This window comes from Pelobates fuscus, chromosome 5 (assembly GCF_036172605.1).
Source record: "Pelobates fuscus isolate aPelFus1 chromosome 5, aPelFus1.pri, whole genome shotgun sequence".
Lineage (NCBI taxonomy): Eukaryota > Metazoa > Chordata > Amphibia > Anura > Pelobatidae > Pelobates > Pelobates fuscus.
This window is the reverse complement of record NC_086321.1, coordinates 259,251,385-259,276,461: the sequence shown is the minus strand read 5'-3', so window position 1 is coordinate 259,276,461 and position 25,077 is coordinate 259,251,385. Positions and strand designations below refer to the sequence as shown.

The window sequence follows — 25,077 nt, the reverse complement described above, 5'->3', positions numbered from 1 at the left end:
TCTTTCTCCCTTTGCTCCTGGTTATTGACTAGTCTACCCATTGCCTGGGTTTTCAGACTTTTTTGACCCACATATTGTCTTGCTGTCTGCAAGGAGCTAAAACGCCAAAATCAGTCTATCGTTACAAAAAGGGTATTTGTTGGTCAAGATTTAGGCATTCCTCTACACCTATTTTGGTTCTCTTTAGGATAATGTAGTTGAATTGTGAGACCGTGAGGAGTTAGTTATGAATCTAAGAGTCATAGAAGAGTGGGTAGGAGTCAAGGGAATGTGAATGGTCAGAGTAGTAATGCATAGAGAGCATTAGTTATGAGAATTAAAAAACTATAATGGGAATTGGGAGTGGGACTGGAGTAGAACTTAGGGTGGGGTGGTTATTTTGACTTATAATGGTTATTTGTATTCAGAGTGTCTAGTTGCTGTAGGTATTGGGAATAAGAGTCAAGAATGAATGGTGTTTGCAGTGAATAAAGTAATTGTTTGGGAACAATGCTAGTGATAGTCAAAGCTTGTAGGGGTGTGAGTGTAGCAGATGTCAATGAGCTCTAGGTAGTTCATTAAATGCTGAAACGTTGTATGCTTTTAAGGGTTGATATGCGAAATACTGTTTTATCACTAACCACTGGGCTGCCGGTTTTCTAACTTGTTAGAATTGTCTGCTGAGGATTTCAGTCTCCTCATGGAACGGAGGTTCAGTGGTCTACCACTTATGTGCAGTGCCAACTTTGTGGTTAAGCAGATGGATAGTGAAAGTCAAAGCTTGTAGAGGGTTTAATATAGCCAATGTCAGTCAGAGTATGTGGGATGGTGTGAATCTAAATTATGGAGCTCCTTGACAGTAGCCCAGCCACCATGATAGCAAAATGTAGCAACAGTGTGAGAACACTCCGTGCACACAGCTGCTTTGCTTGGCTTGTTATCTTTATTGTTGGCTACGTACAGACCATATGATCATCTAAACAATTTCACTGCCTCTGAGATTTGTAGCCATTCTGGAATGCTGGCCAGGGGGGCTGAATTTTTAAGCTCATGATACCTGACATATTAGATTTGGCAGAAACATCTTATTAGAGGCCCATAATTGCAGCTTATTCATGTATTTTTCAGGATGTTGATATAAATTTTATTCCATCTTCTTTTGTAGCCAAATTGCCTATTTTGGAGGATATATCAAGCAACAATTTAAATCCAAAGCTGGATGATGTTGAGTTCATCTTGATTGAGGCCTATCATGAAAATCCACAGACACGCACACTGTTGTTTGTCAAGACTAGGGCTTTGGTGTCGGTAGGAATTTTTTACATTGTTATTTAATCAATATTTAACTATTAAATATCTATTATAATACTAATATAGACTTACAACCAGATTTCCTTTTTTAACTAAAATCTTATATGCTGGCTAATTATAGCCTACGAATAACAGATCCTGAGGGGACTACAAGGCAGTTATCCCTATTGAGTTGCCACCTTCATTTATGTTAAGCGGCTCTCTTGGATGCTGTACTTATATAGTTAGCAGTAGTTGTGCAAGTGTACTCGCAGAGAAAGGAGACTTGTCATTGCTTCTCTTTCTCATGAGGTGCAATATTGCTGTACAAGCTCATAACCTTGCATAATAGTAAAAATACAGAAAAGTAAGTGAAGAAAATTCCTCACTCACAAAAAAACATGTAGTCGCAACTCATAAAATTAAATAAGCATGGATATACTGGTATTCATCATACTTATAGCAGTTCAAACGGTGCTTTAACCCCTTAAGGACCAAACTTCTGGAATAAAAGGGAATCATGACATGTCACACATCTCATGTGTCCTTAAGGGGTTAAAAGGGTTACCTTCTCTGTGCTGGAATCCTCCCAGTAATCAAATGATACTTCACACAAGACAAGTTTGTTGATCCGCACTCATAGGAAATCCCCAAAAATACATCAGGAAGAAATCATAGAAAAAAATGCACAGAAAATACATATGGCAAGATACAAAAAACCACAGTCCTAATGTATGCTGTATTCGTCCAAACATGTGAAAATGAAAAAAAAGGTTGTTTGTGCACAAAATATAAAAAGTACAAAACCTGAGCATAGGACCACCTGCAGCTGCTGTACAAGGAGGATACCACCACACAAGCCGACCGTAAATAAAGATTAGAGAAGCCCTGGACGCATTTCGCACCACTACGGGTGCTTTCTCAACATTGTTGAGAAAGCACAAGGAGTGGTGAGAAACGCGTCCAAACAATGTTGAGAAAGCACCTGGAGTGGAGTGAAACACATCCAGGGCTTCTCTAATCTTCTCTAATCTTACTTTAGAGTCGCCTTCTTTGGTTGTTTCTCATTTTTTGGAGAGTAGCTAAAATATAGAAACCCCCCAAAAAACTACAGAATTTCTGACTGATTAGAAATATTCCAGCCATGTAACCTATCGCATTTGGGCAATACTTGTATTCTTTACCTCAGTGGTCAAAAGCCTAATTAGAGTATGATAAAAAAAAGTAGCAAGCTTTGGATGTGTCATTGAGATATTGTAAACATCCTATTTGTTGTAATCTACAGGCTTTGAAAAACTGGATTGAAGAGACCCCAAATCTCAGGTTCTTGAAACCAGATATTTTAATTGGAAGGAATAAAAAGCATGATAATATAGGTATGTTTAAGTTACAGGTCATCTTTGCAGGCTGCAGTTGTGTCCTGGAGCTAAAATGTAAGACCAGTAATATTATGTGTAAAGTTTAAAAAAACATGCAACACTGTTACAGATACTTGGAGAAGAACCATTTTGCACAATCGAGAACAGAAATAAGAACAGAATACAGCGATACGCCGTAATCCTAGCCAAAAAAAAGCAATAGGAAAGTGATGGTCAATCACGGTATCATACCGTCAAACATATGGAGGGAGGTCACCTAAGCTGTGCTCTGGAGGAGGGGGTAACCCTTGAATAACGTTACAGGAAAATAATTGAACCTAATACACTCCACTGACGGGTGTGCAGCAGGAAGAGCACAGTGGTGCGTAAGGAGATAAAAATAACCCTAGTACTTATTAAATTAAACATGTAGATATCTTGACACATATAAGGTAGCTCTAAGATAAAGGGAACTGATCAGAAGGTAAGTGAAAAAAAACTTCAGACGATAGTCTGATATAGAGAGTGTTCACCTAATATCAACTGACCCTGGACAGGTAGATGTTCCTAGGCTGGGAGTGGCAATAGTAAAAATTAACCTTGATAATAACAAGAAGAAATTGAGGGGGGGTGCGAAGGGTAAAAAATAAGTATACTCAAAAAGACCTCTGCTAGACTGAAGTCCAGTCCTATAGGCACCTCTCCCCAAATATAAATCCCTTGTAGTTGTCAAATACGGAGGGGATATGGGGAATGTCCACTAGATAAAACCATCCTGCTCACCCAGAGCGGTCAAAAGAGGACAAAAAAATTGGACAAGCTGCCTTAACCCTATTTACCTCAGCACCGCACAAAGCTTGTGCCTACCTGAACCAAACCATCCTAAGGCTACCACAACAAACACAAAACATGGTGCTACCCAAGTGAAAACAAAAAATCCAAGATGAAAAGAAACGCCCGATGCGCGTTTCAGCGTGCACACACGCCGTCGTCATTGTGCCCCTACTCATTGTGCTTACTCAGCATTTCCTTTACCCTAGCTTTTTTCCTGACTTAGCTGATCTCTCCTTGACTTGTAGCTGTCTCATATTTTAAGCCTGGTCATCTCTAAAGACCGGTAATACATGCTTCTTCCATTGCTGTCATAGATTTGCTTATTGAGATTGAACATTCCTGACATTAACACTCTGAGCCATTCATTGAGTTCCAGACTAGAAGGAAGTGCTCATTGTGATCTTTATCTATCTGAGGTGCCAACACTGCATCTACCCACATGATCAAACAAGATCCCATAATATCCCTGCCATACCGCCAGAGTTTATAGCTCCTCATCCACCAAGATCACCCCCCCACATATACAAAACAATTTGCTATAACAAAAACACACACCACTCAGCTAGCTCACACAACACTCATCCAACCCACAGAGACACACACATCACTAAGCCAACCTACACAACACTGAACTAACCCACACAACACTCAGCCTGGGGTCTTTCAAGGGTGTGTGTCTTCATTGGGTGCATGGGGGTGACCATCATCTATTCCTGCAACATGCTCCTGTGGTTTCTAAGTGTCCCTGCATGGACAATGTGCCCATTCCAACCAGTGCATTGGGGATTTTGGGTTTAGGTTAAGAACCACATATACGTTAATGAACTTAAACTCACTTATTTTTGCAGCTGGGTTATTTTGTCTTGTAATTTGTAATGCTCTGATTAAATTCCATCAACCTTCTGTTTAGTGAATAGCCTTGTAATTTTGTGGGCTACGGATGGTTTTGTTCTTATGTCATTCTCTGTCTGTTTTTAGAACTATTACAGTAGAAACGAGATGGCAAAGCTTAATAAGCAATTTTTTATGTCATCTCTAGTTGTATTTTGTGTATCTATTAAACATGGTAATTAAGATAACAAAAAACACATAATTAATAGCTAAACGTTTTATAGAAATATATACCTTCTTTAAATTTTTCAACATCTAAAATACCAAGTTCATGCTGTACAATAATATCTAAACCTCTAAAATTATATACCATTTCCTTGTCTCTCTACTCTGTTTTATGTTACAGGCATGACCTTACCAAGTCAGAAAGGTGCACTGGAGTCGTTTAAAACCAATAGTGAGAGCAAGCTGTTAATTTCTACATCAGTGGCTGACGAAGGCATTGATATACCAGCTTGCAACCTTGTCATTCTATATGAATACGTGGGCAATGTCACCAAGATGATCCAAGTTAGAGGTACAGAAAGCCACTGCCAATACTTGGCCACTAGGGTATCTAGGAAGACACGTTTTACCCCCCACATTCTTTAGATAAGAGATCTCAAACTACCAACTACTAGGTCATCAAACCACTAGCCTTCTTCATTCCTGGCAGGTTGCCATGTCTTCAGTATACTTGCTGGCTACTTTTCTCCCACCTAATGTAATGCAGCTAAGCAGCATCCTGGCCAAGTCCAAAACAATGTTCTTCTAACAGAACTGATTATGTATTGCAAAACTAATGCATAATCAGCTTATGCATTATCTGTTAAGTGGATGGAACATGACAGATTGTTTTATCACATTTCTCCTACAATGGCGAGAAGATGAAGCTAAAGAAGTTGAGAGGCAACTTGAGGCACGTGTCCTCCTGCTCTTTCCCTCTCTGTGTGTGTGTGTGTGTATCTGTCACTGTATGCTTATATTTATGAGTTTGTACCTATGGTTATACTTTGTGTCTGTGTGTATACAAATATGTATCTGTGTGTGAGGTTTAATGTACAGAGTATTATGCACAGTTTATAAAATACAGCATATGATTAAAACTGCTGGTGAGATGGCTAATGCAGTGCTGCAGGTTTGGGTTAATGATGTAGGGTTAGTGCTGAAATATTATGTATATAGGAGAGCGAGTGTGTGTCCACGCATATATCTTGGAATATGGCTCTGTGTATGGGTATTCGAGAGTACGATCTGCAGCTTCCATGAGAGGAAACAACTTTGTCGGGTGCCTTCAAGTAAGCCGAGTTTCAGACCACTGCTTTAAATCTAATAATTTAACTTGGATTACTTAGCCCAGCCATGCTCATTTGTTTGACGTATGTCTACCCTTACATCTAAAATGCGTGCAGACCTAATTTGTTAACTTATATGATGTAAACCAATACTTCCAATCAGGGATGCATTATATTTTTTTTCTTGTTCTTAAATGATGCTCCAGTAGAACTTAGAAGGGGAGCCATGATGTACAGTCACCTCCGTAGTGCAACGAATGTTTTTTGTTCAATCCTAGAATGTCTTTTATGATAAATTATGCACAGGTCGAGGAAGGGCAAAGGACAGCAAATGCATCCTAGTGACAGGTAAACGAGACGAAGCTGAAAAGGAAAAGATGAATCTGCTGCACGAGAAATTAATGACTACAGCTGTGGAAAATGTGCAAAATCAAAATAAGCAGGATCTCCAGAATATGGTGAGCACTGACTAAACACAGGTGTTGTGTAAAGAAAGGTCCATCCATTTGTATTTAATGTAAGTTAAACTTGGGCAGCTTTTTGTCATTACGTAAAACTCCATATTCCTGGCTAATTATGGCATCACTTATGGGTAGCTCCTCCCCAGCCGTCACAGGACAGGAATTAATTAATTGAATTAATCAGACTGATAGGTATAAAGAGTCCCTCCTCCCTCTATACCATAGTTTTTTTTTCCCCTGTCCTCAGTCGGACAATCAGGAATTTATATCCTACAAATATTTGCTTTTTTAGCCACTTTGTTTGAAGAACTCAGTAAACAGCCTGTATATACAGGACTAACTGAGTTAGGTTCAGTATAGGAACTGGACTGCAACATTTGAATAAGGAATTACCTCACTTACTAATAAGATGTTTGTATAGGGGTTGGTGTTGCCTTAAAAAAAACATTTTTCCTAGAATTGGGTTATGTTCCCTTAAGAGCCATTAGTATTTTGGAGAAGTCATTTATTAATGTGGCTGGTTATATTGGTTTGCTTGCTGAATTATGTCTATAATTGATATGATCGATTAAGGGTTAAAGTGGAATTTCTTCTCCCCTTTTTTATTGGGAGAAGGGTTTATGGTTAGATTGTAGTAGGATTGTTCTTGGAGCATTCCCTCCCCTAACCAGAGTAGATTCTAATATTATCTGCCTTACTTTTTAGCTGTAAGCTTCCTGATGCCCAGCTCCCTTCTGAGTTCGGGCTTTAGTAAAGTTTTTTCCTTCCTGTGGGTCGCGCAGGATATGACTTATTTGGAATGCATGGTGTGCAGTCCATTATAGGGCGCATGCGCGAGTCAATGCTTTTAAAGGGTAACCGTGCAATTTCAAATTGAACTAGTTTTCGGTTCTGGAGATTCTATTTATGCTGTGTATTGTCCTGCTTGTTGCAAGTTGCTGACCTGGGCTTTCAATTATATGGTAAAGGTATTTAAATCTATTTTATATGGTATGAATTTATATTTTATCTCATGGTGTTTGGTGATTGATAGTCAATTTTAAAATGTTCCTTTTAGTATGGCTTCTCCCTCTGCTTCTAGAAGATCTGATTCTAGAAAACATAGGTGAGCCAAATACATTTTTAAGAGGGATCAAAAGAGTGCCACTATGGGCCAGTAATATATTTATATATGGCCTCTTATTTTCAGCCCCAGCAAAACTATTGATTCACCTCCAAGAAAATTTAAGGAGAAATCCAACACATGCTTAAACTGTAATTAAATTGCTCCAGAAGGGAAAAACCTTTGTAGAGCTTGCCTAACAGAAGTAGCTGAGGATGACAATAAAAAATTAGTTCTCCTCAGGAAGACTTGAAGCTTTGGATTTCTCAGGCTATAGCAGAGAAAATAGCATGGAGAAAATGGGGTCATCAAAGGTTTGGTATCATTAAAGGATCACTATGGTGTCAGGAAAACAAAGTGGTTTTCCTGACAGTATGGTGCCCTGAGGGTGCCCCCACCCTCAGGGTCCCCCTCCCTTGGCGCAGAAGGTGTTAAAACCTCTTCAGCAGCTTACCTTAAACCTGCGCCAGGCTCTCTCGGCGCTGGTGACCTCTTCTCCCCATCTGATGTCACTGGAGCGGAATGCGAATGCATCGCAAGTGCCACGCGCACATTCAAAGTGTCCATAGGAAAGCATTTCTCAATGCTTTCCTATGGACGCTCTGCGTGATGGAGGCAAAATTCGCCTCCAGCGTTGTAGATGCGCCTCTAGTGGCTGTCCGGAAGACAGCCACTAGAGGCTGGCTTAAACCCAAATGTAAACATAGCAGTTTTACATGTGAAGGGTTAAAACCTGAGGGACCTGGCACCCAGACCACTTCATTGAGCTGAAGTGGTCTGGGTGACTATAGTGTCCCTTTAACTACTCTATCAAGATCCTTAAAAGTCTGGCTAGAAAATTTAGAAGAAGAAATTGAAAGCAGTGTCCATAGAGAACATCTGATTGAAAGTCTGAAAGACTTTAAGATAGCTACAGCGTTTTGCTCTGAGGCTTCATTGGATATCACATTGGCCATTGCCATCAGGAAACACCATTGCCATAAAGGGGTGTATGTGGTCTGCAAGAATCTCTAGGTAGTTGGTACGTGTCAAAGTAACATTCACATATATATAAAATATAAATTGTAAGGAGTCCACCATTTATTATTTTGCGGAACTAATAAAGGCATAATTCTAATTTTATTGGGTTTTATTATATTTTTCTAGATTATGCAAATTCAGAAGAGTGAAAAAACCCAACGTGACTTAAAGAAGATTATTAAGGGACCAAAGCTAACAGAAGAAAACAAGAGGCTGCTGTGTTGGAAATGCAAACGATTTGCATGCAATACAGATGACATTCGAGTTATAGAGGTAGGTAACCAGAGAAAGCACAACCATCTAATATGGTTGCAGTCATTAAAATGTGCCACGTTAGGACTTAAAGTGACCATCAACTGGTCATCAGGTGGGGAAACTTAAAAATAAAAAAAGTTATGATGGTGTATATATAAAATGTTTTTATCAGTAAGACCACTCATGAGTGGATTGAGACTTGGCAGTCAGAGTACTCTCCCACTTGATATGATTTTGGACATAAGGTGGGAAAGCCTTTATAAGCCATGTTTTTTTTATTTTTTTTTATAATTCTTTATTTTTGCATTGACATACAATACAACTTGTAAACAAAACTTGGGCTTGTGCAAAAGCCAAATTACATGAAGTACAATGAAACTGTACAGGTACAGAAAGAAGACAATGATTTGGTTAGAGGTACAATTGGTTTTTGAAAGGCCTGTCTTTTCGATCATTGATGTTTTTCTTATGGCTGTTGTCTGTCAATGGTCTTTGTCTTATGTTTTACTGTCATCTTTATGTAGTCGTGGGGTTCTAAGTCAGGGGACACTGTATTGGGTGTGTTCCTGAAAAAGTAAAGGGTAACTCTGGAACTCTGATACCTGACCTGTTAGGTTTTGTGTTGTCGTCTAGGTTATGTTCTGTTTAGAGAAGGTCACCTTGTCCCCTTAATATTAACTTGACGTCTTCTTGGCTTCATGGCTGCTGGCCCATCCCTGTTGCGTGTATTTTATCTTCGCAATTGTCCCCTTGTGTTGTGGGGGTGTCTTTGCCTAATGTTGCTAGTTATGCCTTCGTTTCATTAGGATGGGGTTACAGAGAGGAGGAGGTGGGGATTTGTTCTAGGATCTTCTGTTTTGTTTTTGCATTCTAGCGGTCAGCTGGCCGCATTTGTTTCGCTGCTGAAGTGCGATGGGGGTAGGATAAGTGTGTGGTTGTAGTGGGTTGTCATGATCACCGTCTGCAGTGTCGGGGGACCTTTGGTGGTGGTTGCTAATGTGGGGAAAGGAAGATACGGGTGGGGTGTTGGGTTATGAGAAAGGGGGGTGGCGCACTGCCGTAGTGTGTTAGATATGTGTTGAGGGTTCTGCAAGCCATGGGTCCCAGATTTTGTCGCAATGCGTTGTGGTTTCCTGGATGAGGTACGACATTCTATCCATCGTCCTCGCTTCAGTCATTTTGCGTTTGACGTCTGTTAGTGGCCACTCCCCAGTGGGTAGCTATGGCTCTTCTGGTTGCTAGGGCTAGTTTGGCCAGGAGTTTGTTGTGGGCACGGGGTGTGTCGGACAGGAGTTTGGATAATAGCCACAGCCAGGGGTCTGTAGGGATGGTGTCGGGTAGGACTTGTGATGCGAGCGTTGCTATGTCTCTCCAGATTTGTGTTATAAGAGGGCATTCTCACCAGAGGTGGTAGTATGTCCCCTGTTGGCCACATCCCTTCCAGCATCTGTCTAATATAAGCCATGTTTTTTTTGTTTTTTTTTTTTTAACTATTTGCTCACTGGCTGCTACTGTCACCAGTGAGTTGATAATTAAAAAAAAAAAAAATCCTGAAATCCAGACCAAATTCAGGTACGTTCGAAGCCTAAGTTGCAAAATCATTGTTGAATAGAGTGACCAATGTCTGGATTTTCTGTCCAAATGACCCCATATTCAGCCGGATGGCTTAATGAATAAGCTTGTGAGTTTAAATACAACTGGGTTTTATTCACAAATTGTTCACCAAATTACACAATGTAGGCCAAACCTACTGGATTTTAGCGTAAGTTGTGCAACTTGGGTTTCAGTTTACTACAATTTGCTGTTTAGTGAATAAACCCCAGGTGGTTTAACATAGTCCCTTACAATTTATTGTTTTTTCTTGCCTGCAGGAAGCTCATCACACAGTGATTGATAGCACCTTCAAAGAACGCTATATTACAGAACCTCACAAAAAGCCACGTGGTTTCTCTGGCTATACAAAAAAGTTCAAGATATTCTGCAATAATCCTCAATGCAAAGAAGATTGGGGGATTTCTGGCATCTACAAACACTTTCAGGACATCCCTCTGATAAAAATTGATAAGTTTGTGGTGGAAAGCAAAAATGGAAAACAAGAATATGTCAACAAATGGAATAAAGTCAATTTTAGAATGAAGGACTTTGCACTAGAAGAAATATCAGAGTCATTCTCTGCTAGCACATAATACCATAAAGGGACACTATAGGGAAGAAGTGACACTCTCAAATGTTTCTATTACATATATTAACCCCTTAAGGACACATGACATGTCATGATTCCCTTTTATTCCAGAAGTTTGGTCCTTAAGGGGTTAATGAATAAACAATATAAAAAAAAAAGGGTGGGGGGAAATACTTGTAATGAAAGTTAGTTCTTATTCTGGCCTATGAGGGTTTTCATAAACTCCTGCTGGGGAGAGGTTGGTGGTGTACATAGTTTGCCTCTTAACTGTAGTTCCACTTATGTAAGCTGATAGCAGCAGTGTCACAGGCCTCTTCATAATTCTGTAAACCAAGTTATGTGCAGTGATTGCTCAAGCCACTAACAGTGTATCTATGCAGGCACAGTTCGGGCTGTCTTCACATGAATACAGTGTGCTATTCTACTGCATGTGAAAGTTGGACAGATCTTGGACAACAGTGGAGGAAGTAGAATTTTCCATTTTGACATGTGAGATCCAGGCATTCGGCTTCTAGTTACTGGGATTTTAGCTAAAACGCAGCAGTTAAAAACAATTCTCAGCCGGAGGACATGTACAATAACTTTTGCAATGATGCAAAGTTGTTGTGGTACTTAGGGTGAACCTTTCACCAATACAAATATTTGTATAACTTATGAATATGAAATGGCATACTTCATGTTATGCACCCTTAAGTTAGACATGTCACCTTCCGTCACTACCTAAGCCAGTTATATTATCAGTTATCCTTGTTTATTTATTTAAAATCTTTGGTGGAGAATGTATCCACGCAGATTTCGGAGAAGAAAGGACCCTTATCCAAGGAAGAAGATCGATAGACACGTTTCAAGTGTTCTTTCAAGCTTTGCCTGTGTACCTGGCTAATGTATCCACACAAAGATAGGTTTAAAAAACTTCATGTGAATACACCATGCAATTTGATTTTACTCTATTAAAATGAGATTCTAGCCTGTGTTACATATAAGACAGCCAAAGTCAGGTTGTGTTCTTTAACCATCTACACAGCATCCAGTGTACAAATGGATTTGTAAACACTGATCTGTTCTTAGACCATATATAGCCATCTATATATAACAATAGCACAACTTCCAGAATCTGTGTAATCATTGTATTTGTGGTATTAACACTCATGTTAAAATTAATTGTAAAACTGTTTGCTATTGTCAATAAATAAATAAGAAACACAGGCTGCCTTTGCAAATAATATTCAGAACACATACATTGTTGTCCATTAACATGCTCTGCTAATGAATACTATTCAAATATGGACAGAATTTATATTGCTAATAAATAAGTGGAATTTCAAAAAAGTAAAATGCAACCAATGAGCATGGTGTAATGAGGGCTTGAAAACAATTGGAGACAGAACCCAGAAATAGTGACAGGGGTATGCTGAGCCCATAACCAATAATGCAGACTGTAGTGTTTGTAATGTTTACATACATCAAAATTTTATTCTCAATGTAAGAAGATGTAACACTCTTAAAAATAGATTTATTTGGGTTGATTTTACAAAGTAGTTTTATGCTTATTTTTGCAAAGAACAAAGCAAAATCAAGGTCACAGAAAAGTTCGACAGGGATGGAGTAAATTGAAGATTCACATTTATTACGTTTCAGACAATCTTTTAAACTATGCATGATCCAGCGTAAATAAACTCTTTAGTAAAGGCTTTCCACCATACCAAATGGCAGAGTTCTTAGCTGAAGTCAAGATGTTTTCAGAAGAGGTTCCAGAAGTTGTCACCATGTAGGTCCCGTAGAGCACAACTGGAAACAAACATTCACAGTCATTAAGGATGGTTTTGCATGAAATGGGTATTATCAGTGTGTGTCAAACTAAATTTCTTTGGTTAATTGATGGTCAAATACATCATAACTTGCATTTCATGCCAGCGATTAGCCCAATTATAAATCATGAATGCCCTTTTGTGATAAGTGAGAAGAGTGATGTATACAGAAATTCGAGTAATCTGACAAACCCTTATAATGGTCTTTTGCACAGCCTGTCAGAGAGAGAGAGAATGATAATTGTATGAAGCTGTGGTATAGCAAATTGAACACTGAATAATGTTCTTTTACAGACTTGCAAAGTAAGTCACCGACACAATCACAGTTGTGATGAGAAAGATAACATAGCTTTAAATGCTAACGTAAAACACATTGCCATTATATATATCAGCACACAACAATGTGAGGAAAATTTCCAAGAGACTGTTTCTTTTACCATTATCAGCAACTTATATAGGTCTCATTAACGCTCAGCCTTGCTAAACGGATATACATAATTCTAGCCAAACATATTTACTGGTTTTATCAATTTCTAGATGTGAATCCCAGTTTCAATTCACTTGTTGAATGTATTACAACCCTGAAGTAACTGTGTTGGCATACATTGAGATGGCTTGAAATGCAGTGGGTGAAAACCACTGGTATTTGCTATAGTATTTGATTATTATTTTTTAATACAATTATTTCAAAAATTACAAAACATTGTTGGGTTAATACTAGACAGCACCACCATAAATGGGTTTACAAAACATTTAAGTAATTAGCAATTACTATTTAATAAAATCAATTTTAAACAAAAAATATATATATATTATCAATGTGTGCAGTTTTAGTTGTTTCACTAAACCTCGAGTTTGCTCCCCGAGTTGAGAAGGATTATAAGGAAATTGTTGACTATTTCAGCTCCCTAACTGCTACCAATTTTAGTGGTAAATTCGGGATCCCATTGGACTTGTTTTGAGAAAATCATTGAATAGCAAATGTGCGGATGACTTCAAGACCAACTTACAAATAGACTTAAATCAGACGTATGAAAAGGTGCTCACAATACACTTCAATAAACAGGCAGCAGACAAGCTTAACAAGGATACCCCAAAACCTTGTGAACAAATCTGAAAATACAAAAAAAGATATTTATAGCCACTCCTAAAATGATAACCTTTCTGTGAAAATCACAAAACAGGTATATATACATACATATGTTGATATAATTTTCTGTTCATATTTATACGGTTTTTGGGAATCTCAAAAAAAACAGACACAAAAGAATATTAGTGCAATATATCAAATAACAGAAGAGTGAGATATATTACGCCAAAATCACACTCACACTTTCAAGAGCTTCTAAGAGCTCTGCTGTATAAAGTGTTGACGGTACAATCCCTGTCTCAGGATATATGGTCGGCAGAAGTAGTGGTAGATCTTTCCAGTACGTCACATGTATAAAAAGACAAACAGGGGAATATCCAATAGTGCAGCAAGTATGGTAAAATAACTGTAGAAAAGATATAAATAACCGGCTCTAGTGTTGTAATGCTTTGATGATATAATCCCCACCTGGGATATATGTAGATAGAAAGCCAAAAAAAGATGCAGGGTATAATCCCCAAAAATTCCAAAATAAAAATGTAAAAGGATTAACTTTATTTAGTATAAACAAATAAATAAAAGTATATTTTAAAAGACAATCCACATAAGTGCTAAATTCACACTTTACGCGTTTCACCTTGGGGTTTCATCAGAAGAATCCCTTCTGATTAAATTTGTTTATACTAAAAAAGGTTAATCCTTTTACATTTTAATTTATCTTGGAATTTTGAGGGATTTACCCTGCATCTTTTCTTGGCTTCCTATCAACATATATCCCAGGTGGGGATTATACCACCAAAGCATTGCAACACTAGAGCAGGTCCATGCTGTCTCTCATGCAAGTAGGTTATTTATACCTTTTTTTGCAATGATTTTACCATACTGGCTGCACCATTGGATATTCTCCTGCTTGTCTTTTTATACATGTGACGTACTGGAAAGATCTACCACTACGTCTGCCGACCATATATCCCGAGACGGGGATTGTACCGTCAACGCTTTATACAGCACAGCTCTTAGGAGCTCTTGAAAGTGTGAGTGTGCCTTTGGCATAATATTACATCTCACTCTCCTGTTATTTGATATATCATTCTTTTGTTTCTCTGTTTTTATGAGATTCCCAAAAACGGTATAAATCCGAACAGAAGATTCTATCAACATATGTATGTATGTATGTATGTATGTATGTATGTATGTATATATACCTGTTATGTGATTTCACAGGAGGGTTATTATCATTTTAGGTGGGGCTATCTATACTTTTTTTGTCTTTTCTTAAATTAGATGTAACACACAATTAATTCCCTTACTAATTTGATTTTGGATATAATGTGGCAAAAATAAAAATACAATATTTCAAAATCAGAACTAAGTGTATGGAAATGTAGACTACACATTGTTTTTTAATTTAAGTGAAAAACTGTCCTTCAAACCTTAGAAACCTGCTAAACCAGCTCCTTCCCTCCTGTATCCATAAATGTAGCTTTGAGAATAGCCCATGAATTACAGAATGTGGGTTTTTATTATCCATTTTTATTCTTTTCAAAAATGCAGACGACTGACACGGAGTTGTAAAAAGGACAATGTACAGATTAAGCACCCGCTTTCCTACCAAACGAGAAGCTCTATATGGAACAGACAAGTGTGCATAGTGTGTGTTTCTGGAGGAGCCTAGGTGGTAGGCAGGTGGTTTACATTTAAAATGCATGTAATCTTCCACTACTGGTCATGTTACTACCTTTTTGGATGTCCTAACATGCCATTTTACGGATCATATAGTTTAAGATGCCACCGTTGCGATAGTAAGTGAGCTCCACATCTGTATCAAATCTCATGATGGCGTCAAAGGTCTTTCCAGTATCCAACTGTGCAGGGAGTTGATAAAGAAAGTTAAAAATGCAATTGGACTTTGTTGGAGAAATGCATAAATGAAGCACAGAAATCACTTATCTAAGTCCATCTGAACTAGACAGTAAATGTGCATACTTTATAATATAGATATAGTGAAAAAACAACCTTTTTTCCCCCACACATTCGTATTGTATATTTTTGTTTTTCAAGACAGTCAACTTCTGGTAGTGCTTTAACGCTTAAGAAAAAATCTTCCCTTCACTGTCATACTGATGAAACCATCTCTGTATATCAGGGGTTCTCAACCTTGTCCTCAAGGACCCTCTACCAGTCCAGGGTTTAGGGATTACCTGGGTGTGTCTAAGGTGTTTAGCGAAATAAAAAAAAAACACCTTAGAGCCTAAGGTGTTTTTTTTCCCTTTTTCTAAACACCTTAGACACACCCAGGTAATCCCCAAATCCTGGACTGGTAGGGGGTCCTGAGGACTGGGTTGAGAACCCCTGCGGTATATGTTAAAATCCAAAGAAATTAGCCTGTCTTATCTTCACTTCCTGGGAGAAGCAAACCAAGCCAGCTTACAGCACACCAAGTAATTTAATGGATTAACTATAATCTGTCATCATAACCTAGGGTTCCCAACCCTGAGCTTAAATCTTATGCACCTCCCCAAGAGCAGACACAAAGGATAATCTGTATTACGATTTCTAAAGGAAGCAAACAATATAAACTGTAGGCAGTACAATGATCAAAGTCACAAGCCAAGGAGAGGAAAAGTCACATAAATGAGAGAACTATGGAGAACAGGAGAAAACATTGAGACAGTCCTGGTCTGCACCACATGTGGAAAACAAGGTTGAAATGATTATCTGGGGTTGCTGTATCTCTTGTGCAGAGAGCTGGGTTGTATTTTGGAGCTGTTCTGCCCAGAGATGCATTGCCTGGTTCTCTCTGTAATGGCACAAGATGAGCTAAAACCAGCTTGAGAACTGAGCGTGGACCCACTGAAGGGCGGGCTAATTGAGCTGTTGTCCGTTCTCAGCACTCTTGCGACTTGTTTTTTTGCTCCCATGTGGAGAAAAAAAACCCCACAAACAACACACACACCTACCTCTCTCTAAATATAATTAACTTGGAGAAAAAACGGACAACCATCTATACCATCTACAAAGTACAGGCTTAAAATATTGATTTATTGTGTCTGAATCTAATTTACGCATTGACTGAATTAAAATAACTTTTAACATGCACTTTTAGCACTCTGAAGAATACAATATTTCCTCCACAGTCTCAAAATGCAGTGATCATGTAAAGGTTCTAGCATACATCTGTATGGGGTCCTTAAGGACAACCTCTAAGATTTTATACAGCTTTATGACCAAAGCATTTCTTTGTATCAATATGAACTAAACATTCCATCCACCCAAACCTGTGTCAGCCTATTTGAACTCACGAAAATTTAGAGAACTCGTGGCTCAGTGATAAATATTTTAAAATGGTTTAACCCATCTCATTATGATCTTTGGCTACCCTTCGACAAAATATAGAAATGTTTAGACGTCTTTTTATAATATTCCTCGCTATCCTCTAATGGAAGAAGCCCCATATCGAAACCACAATCCTTTTCAATCTTTCTCAATGTTTGTCTTTTGTGTTATGTAATATTTGTGTGTTTGTGTGGATTATTTATATTGAAAAGCTATAAAATCACACTTCACATTACTGTACATTAGTTTCACCAATTTATTTCTACATGTTATGGTGCAAAATATAAAAGTGACAACTATACAACAATGTACCAAATGAAGTCCCCAAAATACTGATAGGCAAGATCTACACATTGCTAAGCAGATACAAGGATTTAAATACTCTCTTTAAATTGCAGTTTGGATAAGAGAATATACCTACCATATGATAGATGTAAGATAGATAACACACAAATCATTTAATAATTTAGAAACATTTTACTTCACTACTACATCAACTGAGGCAATGTTAAAGCAATAATATATACCTTAATCTCTACATTCATGCCAGGTCGGAGATCTTTGTCGTCAGGAATGCTGATGGTATATCGTTCTTTTCCAGTGAGCCCCAGTGCCTCTGCATTTTCTCCTGGCAAATACTGCAGAGGAATTATCCCCATTCCCACCAGGTTACTGCGGTGAATGCGCTCATAGCTTTCAGCGATAACGGCCTTGATTCCCTGAGTGGGTGTTTTTTGGACAATATTAAACCGAAAGAAAGCAGAATTCCACATATTGTAGCAAGATCATAACAAGCAATATCACCTTGCATTATGTAAAAAAAATACAAGTAATTAACAGCATTGTCTATGGGTTATACTGTGAAAGCACAAAAAAAAAAATAAAAACATATACAATGTGGAAGCAAGTTGTAAAAGATGTAATGTGGCTCTTACTGATCTGACACTACAGTAATCCCATATTTTGCTCACTACTCCCAGGTCTCCACTACTCAATTTCTTCAAATCCTTTGCTGGTGGGAGCCTACCACTCCAGGACCAATCCATGGCCCAAGAAAATCAACACAGATAAAATTAGGAGGAAGCTCAACCAATTAAAATTTTAGGTAGACTTGTATTGTAAGTCAAAACGTTGTTGTGATTTATTTATTCATTGTATTTTGATCCATTTATTGAGAGTTTTGGTCTCAAAATAAACAACCAAATGATAATCTTTTAGGTAAGATATAATGTGTAACCTTACAGAATGTAACATAATGGAGGCATTCTCACTCATTCATATAAGTTATTATATAATTATGAAAGTACATAAAATCAATTGTAACTGGTAACAACTTTGCGTATATTGTCGAAGGATCTGGGGTTCATAGCGATTTAGTCCCTTGATGTGATTCTTCTATATAGATCCATTCTGGAAGGTTAAAGGTCACATGGAGCAATGCGATTACTGAGCGAGTATGGCTTCTTTATAATAGAGGCAGTTACCTGTTAAGTAAACAACTTCATCTGTTAATGGGCTATGGTCACCCTTTATCGTCTACCTGCCCAAACAAATAATTAGACTTTCCTTTGAATCTCTCTGAAGACGCTTTTAGGGGCTGGTATTGGCAGAGAATATATACAGGGATTTAGAGAGTAGAGAGAACCATTATGAACCTTAACAAATCAGACCTGATCATTCAAGATTAAGAAAGGTAACATCTCCTTAAATCAGTCTGCAAGAATCTTCATGTAGAATTTAGCTTCAATATTTAAAATTGAAATAAGTCTAAAGTTCTTGCATTCTGGCAGGGGGATTAACCAGCTTCAGGAGCACTATTATATTTGCCAGAAGCATGTCCAGAGATGGACCTTGTGTGTGATTTTGTGTTATTGAATAATGTAGTCAATAACACAGAAGAAACAGAAAAAATAAGTCAATAGAAGAGAAGAATGATTTTTTTAGTACAAATTTGATAATCCATCTGGTCCTCGTGCCCTGTGGGGTCAGAGTTTAGAGACAACCTTTGCTACTTCCTCCTCTTTTATACCACTGCTCAGATATATATTTTTTAAGCTGTAGACAGAAAGGGCAGGGAAATGGAGTATAGCAATGTGTCTATCATGTCCTTGTCTATGGGTGGAGTATCTAGGGAGGATTGTAGGTTATGTAAAGTTTCATAAAAGGGCAAATTCCTTGCAAATCTTTTGTGGTATATAAATCTTGCCTTTGCTTTTGGACAGTTTCCAAGACCCTATATTTAATATGGATAATGATCAAATAAATAAACAGAAGAGGTGCATGATCTGACCATACAATCTGTTGTGAACAGTTGGCTATTTATGTAAAGTCTTCCGGGTTCACACATATCATTTTTGTCTATATGGGTATAAGAGTTGTGCGGTGTAGAAGAAAAGGTAAAATCCCTTTCATTAGGATGGAGAGTTCTCCATAAATGTCAAGTTTTGAAGATCCTATAGATTGCGTAGAGATTTGCATTAGCCCTGTAGGGCTTTCAGTCACCTCGCATTACATCTAGTGGGGAAGTCTAAGGAAGGGTCAGTGACAAAATTAAAATCTCCACAGAAAAACAGTGTTCCCCATCAGACCCCATCAGTCCTAATGCATAGCTTTTCTAAAAAGGAATTTTGGCCATAATTGGGGAAATATGCATTCATGAAAGTGAATGTGAGAGAGTTAATATCACAGATTAACATCAGAAATCTCCTAAGTGGTTTGAGATATAGACACGTTATTGTGTCTCTGGATTTAGTGTGCGCTATGGGATGAAATTGGGTGGGATAGAATAGTTTAAACGTAGAGGAAGGTGATTGAGTTGTAATATATATGCAATATCATTGTATATGACATGTATACGTGTATACGCAGGAGGATCTCTCGGGGTGCAGTTTTAGGTAAAAGTTTGGTCTCCGCACTCTGTGGGCCCAGTCTAACACCAGTTGGTCAGGATGTACCTCAAGTACAATAGCCTTGAAGATGTCTGAGCTGTATGGAGTTAAGGACTTGTGGTCCTCTGATTCTGGAATCCCCCAAATGTGAAGATTGTTGGGTCTTAAACGGTCTTCTAGATCAGCAAGCTTCTCAAAGCAGAGCTGACGTTTTGATCCATCTCCATAACTGCATCCGCTAGGCTGTTATGAGCCTCCACAAGTTTTGCCATTTTTGTTTAAATATGGGACGTCATGTCTCCCAGATAAATAATGTATTTTCTGAGGTCTTCTACCATAATCTTACATTGTTGGACCTGGTTTCTGGACAAAGAGAGCAGCAGCGAGCGCATACTGGTTTCTGTTACAGGCTGTTCTGTAGCCATAAAATGCTCAGCCTCTTGGTGTTGTGCTCATGCAACCCAGGGCCATCTTGGTCACATTCAGTTCATCGCCAAGATTTAGAATGGCCTTTGGCTAAAATAAATATATAAAAAGGCAGATTGGTCTTGTTTAGGCTTAGTCTGTCTGGGTAGCCATGCCTGTGAGGATGGGTATAAGGGGGTAAAATAAAGTGAAAAAAAAAAATAAGACAAATGCTCTAGAGCATTGGCCCCCAACCCAGTCCTCATGGTCCACGAACAGTCCAGGATTTATGCAATTCCCTTTTTTATTCAAATGGAGATACTGGCAAAAGCTGGTCTGTTGGTGGTCCATGAGGACTGGGTTGGGGACCACTGCTCAAGAGCCTCTTGAACGCTTTAGATTGATTGCCTTAGACGGGAGCTCTTAGTTATGTGACCATGTGGCTCGAAGTCCAAGTCACACCCCACGTCATCGAGATACCTTGATTCTACAATAAAAGTCTACAGGAAACTTAAGGCGGTTGGAGCTTCTACCTAAAGTTATCTTATACTATAGTAAGACAGGTGAGACACATGTTTATGAAGTGAAAAAAATACAAAAGGAGCCAGAACGCACCAGTAAGAAAGGTCCTTTCGCAGCCCAATCTCGAGAGCTTCCTGAACCATATTCTTTTCCGGTCAGGATGATTAAATTATTTCCAGCCTGTTGGTATCTCTCAGCAGCATCAAATATATCAAGCTGGAAAAAAAATGAAAAAAAATAAAGCTAGTGAATAAATGTAATCCACAAAACCTGGAAAATGATCAGAATATGTGAAATATCTTTAAAATGTGTTAAAAGGGACAAGTTGTGTTTTGCTGAAAGATAAATAACTTTATAACAGCACAGTAAGCAAGCAAGAACAGATGTACAAAGAAAGTAGGTCAGTTCACCACATGAATGCACTCTTTAAGTTACATACATTTACATTATGTCATAGGTTCTGTAGTCACTCACTGTTTCGTTGGAAGGGATATGTGTAGTTAGTGGCGCCTGCCTGTTGATGAATTTGTTAAAAAGACGGATGTTTGCAAATGTCCCTCTTGCCATGATAGCATCGTTACCTCTGCGCGAGCCATAGGAGTTAAATTCTCTTGGAGTTAATCTGTGAGATAGAAAAGCAATTGAGGGACAGTGAAAGTATTACGGACAATGGCGTTGACTTAATATTATTGGAAAAGCTTTTTAAATGATCGTGATCTGTTAGAATAACTTTTCAAATGATTTAAAAACAAAAACTCCCTTAGACGTTAGTGGTGATTTCTATAGATAAATACGTTTCAATATTTTTCTAACACGAAATTGTCATAATTTGAAAAGCTAATCCAAAATTATTAAATTGTGGCCAATGAAAGCCAGTGTTCAAAGAATATAAAGCACACAGCACCATAGCGTTACCCAGACAGCTATTTTCTTTACATCTATCTCTCCTCCTCTTTACGCACATCTAGAACTTACGTGCAAAGTGCTTCCTGTAATTGCTACCTAGAACCACATCAATATTCAATAACGCTCATTGTTTTTGGGTGGTATACAGATAACTGAATAATGAAATAAATGCAAGATTGAAACTACTCCGAAATCATGTTCATGCACATAGTTATCAAAAATATTAGTAGTATTTATTATATCTGGGTATCTCATCAGTAAATTAACCTATGGGGGAGGGCGCTATGGATAATTGTCCAAGTAAAAGGAGCGTTGCAGTATACAATGATACCAGTCCATACATTTTTTTTTTTTTAAAGGAATACTTATTAAAAAAGAAGCACTCAAGAATTTCTTCATTAGGTCAGAACCAACACTGACCAGAATAACGGAAATTATAATTTCTAATGTAAGATACAAGTGATATACTGATAAGAAAGAGGGGTGTTGGGTGTAAATAGCAAAAGACTGCTCTAAGAGAGATGCAGGGAGGTATGAAATAGTCAGAATAAACCTGGTATAGGAAGAGACTTCCATACATATGAATATACAAATGGATTATGGATGGTGGATATAAGTGAATGCTATATAAGATTTCAGAATCTGCACTTAGTCCTGTGTTTATAATATCAAAACATGTTATCATTTGCACACACGTCTATATAATTCAAATACACTGTAAATCTTAAAAATACATGCTAAATTTGTAGATACATATAAAGAACAAAACATGTTATATTTTATTCATGCTGACCCTCTGCCAGTTAGAAATCGAGCAGCAGGGCTGTTTCGTGCAATATTCCCAGCAGGAGAAATGTGATCAGTTGTTACAGAGTCTCCCAAGTTTAGGAGGACGTAGGCATCAGTGATTGATTTGGGCGGCTGCAGTTCCATTGTCTGAAACGGCACAGAAAAATTATGTTAGAAACCTTGTATTCTGTAAGAGTTCTTCGACAGCTCCTTGCATGACTGCCCAGAGAGCTTGCCCATGACAAAGTGGTTTTGGGATGCTAGGGCATGTTCCTTTGGCAGGGAAAGTAGTAATACATAACTTCCAGGAAATATGACTCATTTAAAGAAAAGAACACAACAAACAACATAACTTAAAGGATTCTTTTGGTTGCCCCATTACATCAAAACATGTCATATTTACACTGAAAGATGTTTTAGAAAAACTTACCTGGAGAAAGGTTTAAAGGACCACTATAGGCACCCAGACCACTTCAGCTTAATGAAGTGGTCTGGGTGCCAGGTCCCTCTAGGATTAACCCTTTCTGAGAAACTGCTATGTTTACAAATGGGTTAATCCAGCCTCTAGTGGCTGTCTCGCTGACAGCCGCTAGAGGCGCTTCCTTGCTTCTCACTGTGATTTTCACAGTGAGAAGACGCCAGCGTCCATAGGAAAGCATTGAGGAGGAGAGTCCCCAGCGCCGAGGGAGCCTGGCGCTGGAAAAAAGGTAAGGGATTAACCCCTTCCTCCCCCTAGAGCCCGGCGGGAGGGGGACCCAAGGACCCTATAGAGCCAGGAAAACTAGTATGTTTTCCTGGCACTATAGTAGTCCTTTAATCAGCATCTAAAGGAAGTTTAAGTCCCCAGAGCCATCACAGAAAAACAAATCTACATTGGCATATAAGACCACCAAAAAGATAAATCAAATCCATACAATAAGGCAACTTCTCTATCACAAGAGATCCTTTTATACCACATGTATATTTTAGTCTTCCTTAGTCTTTTTAGTGAGCTATAGCTGGATTTATTGTATTTTTTTGCAATACCGACAGTGTAAACATTTAAAAATAAACACACAATTTCTACAATTTTACTTTGTGTAATAGCATACTGGAAAATGTAGAGATCTATAAACAACATTTGCCAAGGTACATGTTATTTTTGTGAGAGCTTGTTTCATTTGTAGACCATGTTTATCAGAACCTCAACCATTTCTCAGGAAAAAGGAAAGCTGTAAGATTTTAAAGGTGTTTGGGGAGAACGAAAGTGGAGAAAATACTAAATGCATAGGAAGAAAAAAAAAACAAAACAAAAAAAAAAACCATAGGTTTATTTTGTTCTTAGCAACTTAACTAAATACACAGTTAATTCATCAAATAGTCTTTTTTTTTTTTTTTTCTATTATCAAACAACCTCCATTGGCTTAAAAATAGACAAAGCCTAAACTAGATTATATAAATGTAAAAGGAAATATACCAGATTGTCGAAGAAGGGAGGAGATTTAATGTATGTTGATTTGGCATCCCAGGGGTACAACTTATCTGTAGGTGCTTTTAAATTATTCCAGCTTTCATTGACTTTCTATGAAAAGGAGAAAAAAAAATCAAGATATATAGACAGATATATATGTAATCAATGTATACAAATCACTAAACTAATAAAAAAAAATTATTAACACCAAAAGAAAAATATAGAACATAAATACCAACATTAGTCCCAAAAGTAAACCAGCAACTAGAGAGAACAGAAATTTAACCAAACTAACCCCAAAATAAACTAAATATCACAGTGGAAGAGAGTGGTAGGTATAATGCTGTCATATGCACCATTGTTCTAAACTAAACAAATTTAAATATGTTAGCCTTTCTTCATAGCCAAAATGTTCCATTCACTTTATACATTTTGTAGCCCACCTCTGCATTTTTTTCTAGTGCCCAAAATTGCACAGCATAATGAAGGTGTAGTCTTTTTGATTCCATTGAGTCCATTGTAGCTAAAGAGACACTGCCCATTGGAGTGGTCTGGGTGCCAACTCCCACTACCCTTCACCCTGCAAGTGTAATTATTGCAGTTTTTTATAAACTGCAATAATTACCTTGCAGGGTTAACTCCTCCTCCTCCTCCTCTACTAGACAGCCACTAGAGGGCACTTCCGTGTCCATAGCACAGGAAACCTGTGCTAGAGCGGCGCTGGACGTCCTCACGCTGTGTGAGGACCTCCAGCGTTGCTCAATTCCCCATAGAAAAGCATTGAAAAGCATTTTCAATGCTTTCCTATGGAGAGCTCTAATGCGCGTGCGCGGCATTGCCGTGCATGCGCATTCGTTTTCCTCAGCCGGCGGGCGGGATCAGTCTCGCCCACCGGCTGACGTAATCACTGGGAGGAGCGGCGGGGTCTCAGGTAAGTGACCTGAAGGGGTTTTCACCCTTTCAGCTACCGGGGGATGGGAGAGGGGACCTGCAGTGCCAGGAAAACGGATTGTTTTCCTGGCACTGGAGAGTCCCTTAAAGTGGCAGAATTATATTTTCTTTCTGACAATTAATGCCCCTTTGTATACATGACAATACCTTACTGGCCTAAGTAATTGGTGGGCATTGTTGCTTAGTTTGTGGTCTATAACAATTCCCAAATTCTTCTCGTGTGCTATTTTCCCAAACTCACTCCCATTTAAAGGAACACTATTGGGTCAGGAACACAGACATCTAT

At 38.3% G+C, this 25,077-nt stretch overlaps 2 protein-coding genes across 4 annotated transcripts in view; one reads left to right on the top strand and one right to left on the bottom strand.

Moving 5' to 3' along the window:
• The window catches only part of RIGI (RNA sensor RIG-I), a 57,593-nt gene extending 46,886 nt beyond the window's left edge, over positions 1-10,707 (top strand). For both annotated transcript variants that reach the window (XM_063455254.1, XM_063455253.1), the window contains exons 15-20: positions 1,145-1,287; positions 2,555-2,645; positions 4,699-4,869; positions 5,933-6,084; positions 8,336-8,482; positions 10,336-10,707. In XM_063455254.1, the coding sequence (XP_063311324.1) occupies positions 1,145-1,287; positions 2,555-2,645; positions 4,699-4,869; positions 5,933-6,084; positions 8,336-8,482; positions 10,336-10,650 (1,019 nt within the window). In that variant the 3' untranslated portion in view covers positions 10,651-10,707. The remainder of the gene's footprint in view (positions 1-1,144; positions 1,288-2,554; positions 2,646-4,698; positions 4,870-5,932; positions 6,085-8,335; positions 8,483-10,335) is intronic.
• Positions 10,708-12,139: 1,432 nt separating this feature from the next.
• Positions 12,140-25,077, bottom strand: part of ACO1 (aconitase 1) — a 51,739-nt gene continuing 38,801 nt past the window's right edge. For both annotated transcript variants that reach the window (XM_063455251.1, XM_063455252.1), the window contains exons 16-22: positions 23,847-23,951; positions 22,395-22,537; positions 21,170-21,317; positions 20,789-20,911; positions 17,408-17,599; positions 15,283-15,409; positions 12,140-12,434 (exon numbers count right to left, since the gene is read on the bottom strand). In XM_063455251.1, coding sequence (XP_063311321.1) covers positions 15,296-15,409; positions 17,408-17,599; positions 20,789-20,911; positions 21,170-21,317; positions 22,395-22,537; positions 23,847-23,951 — 825 coding nt within the window. In that variant the 3' untranslated portion in view covers positions 12,140-12,434; positions 15,283-15,295. The remainder of the gene's footprint in view (positions 12,435-15,282; positions 15,410-17,407; positions 17,600-20,788; positions 20,912-21,169; positions 21,318-22,394; positions 22,538-23,846; positions 23,952-25,077) is intronic.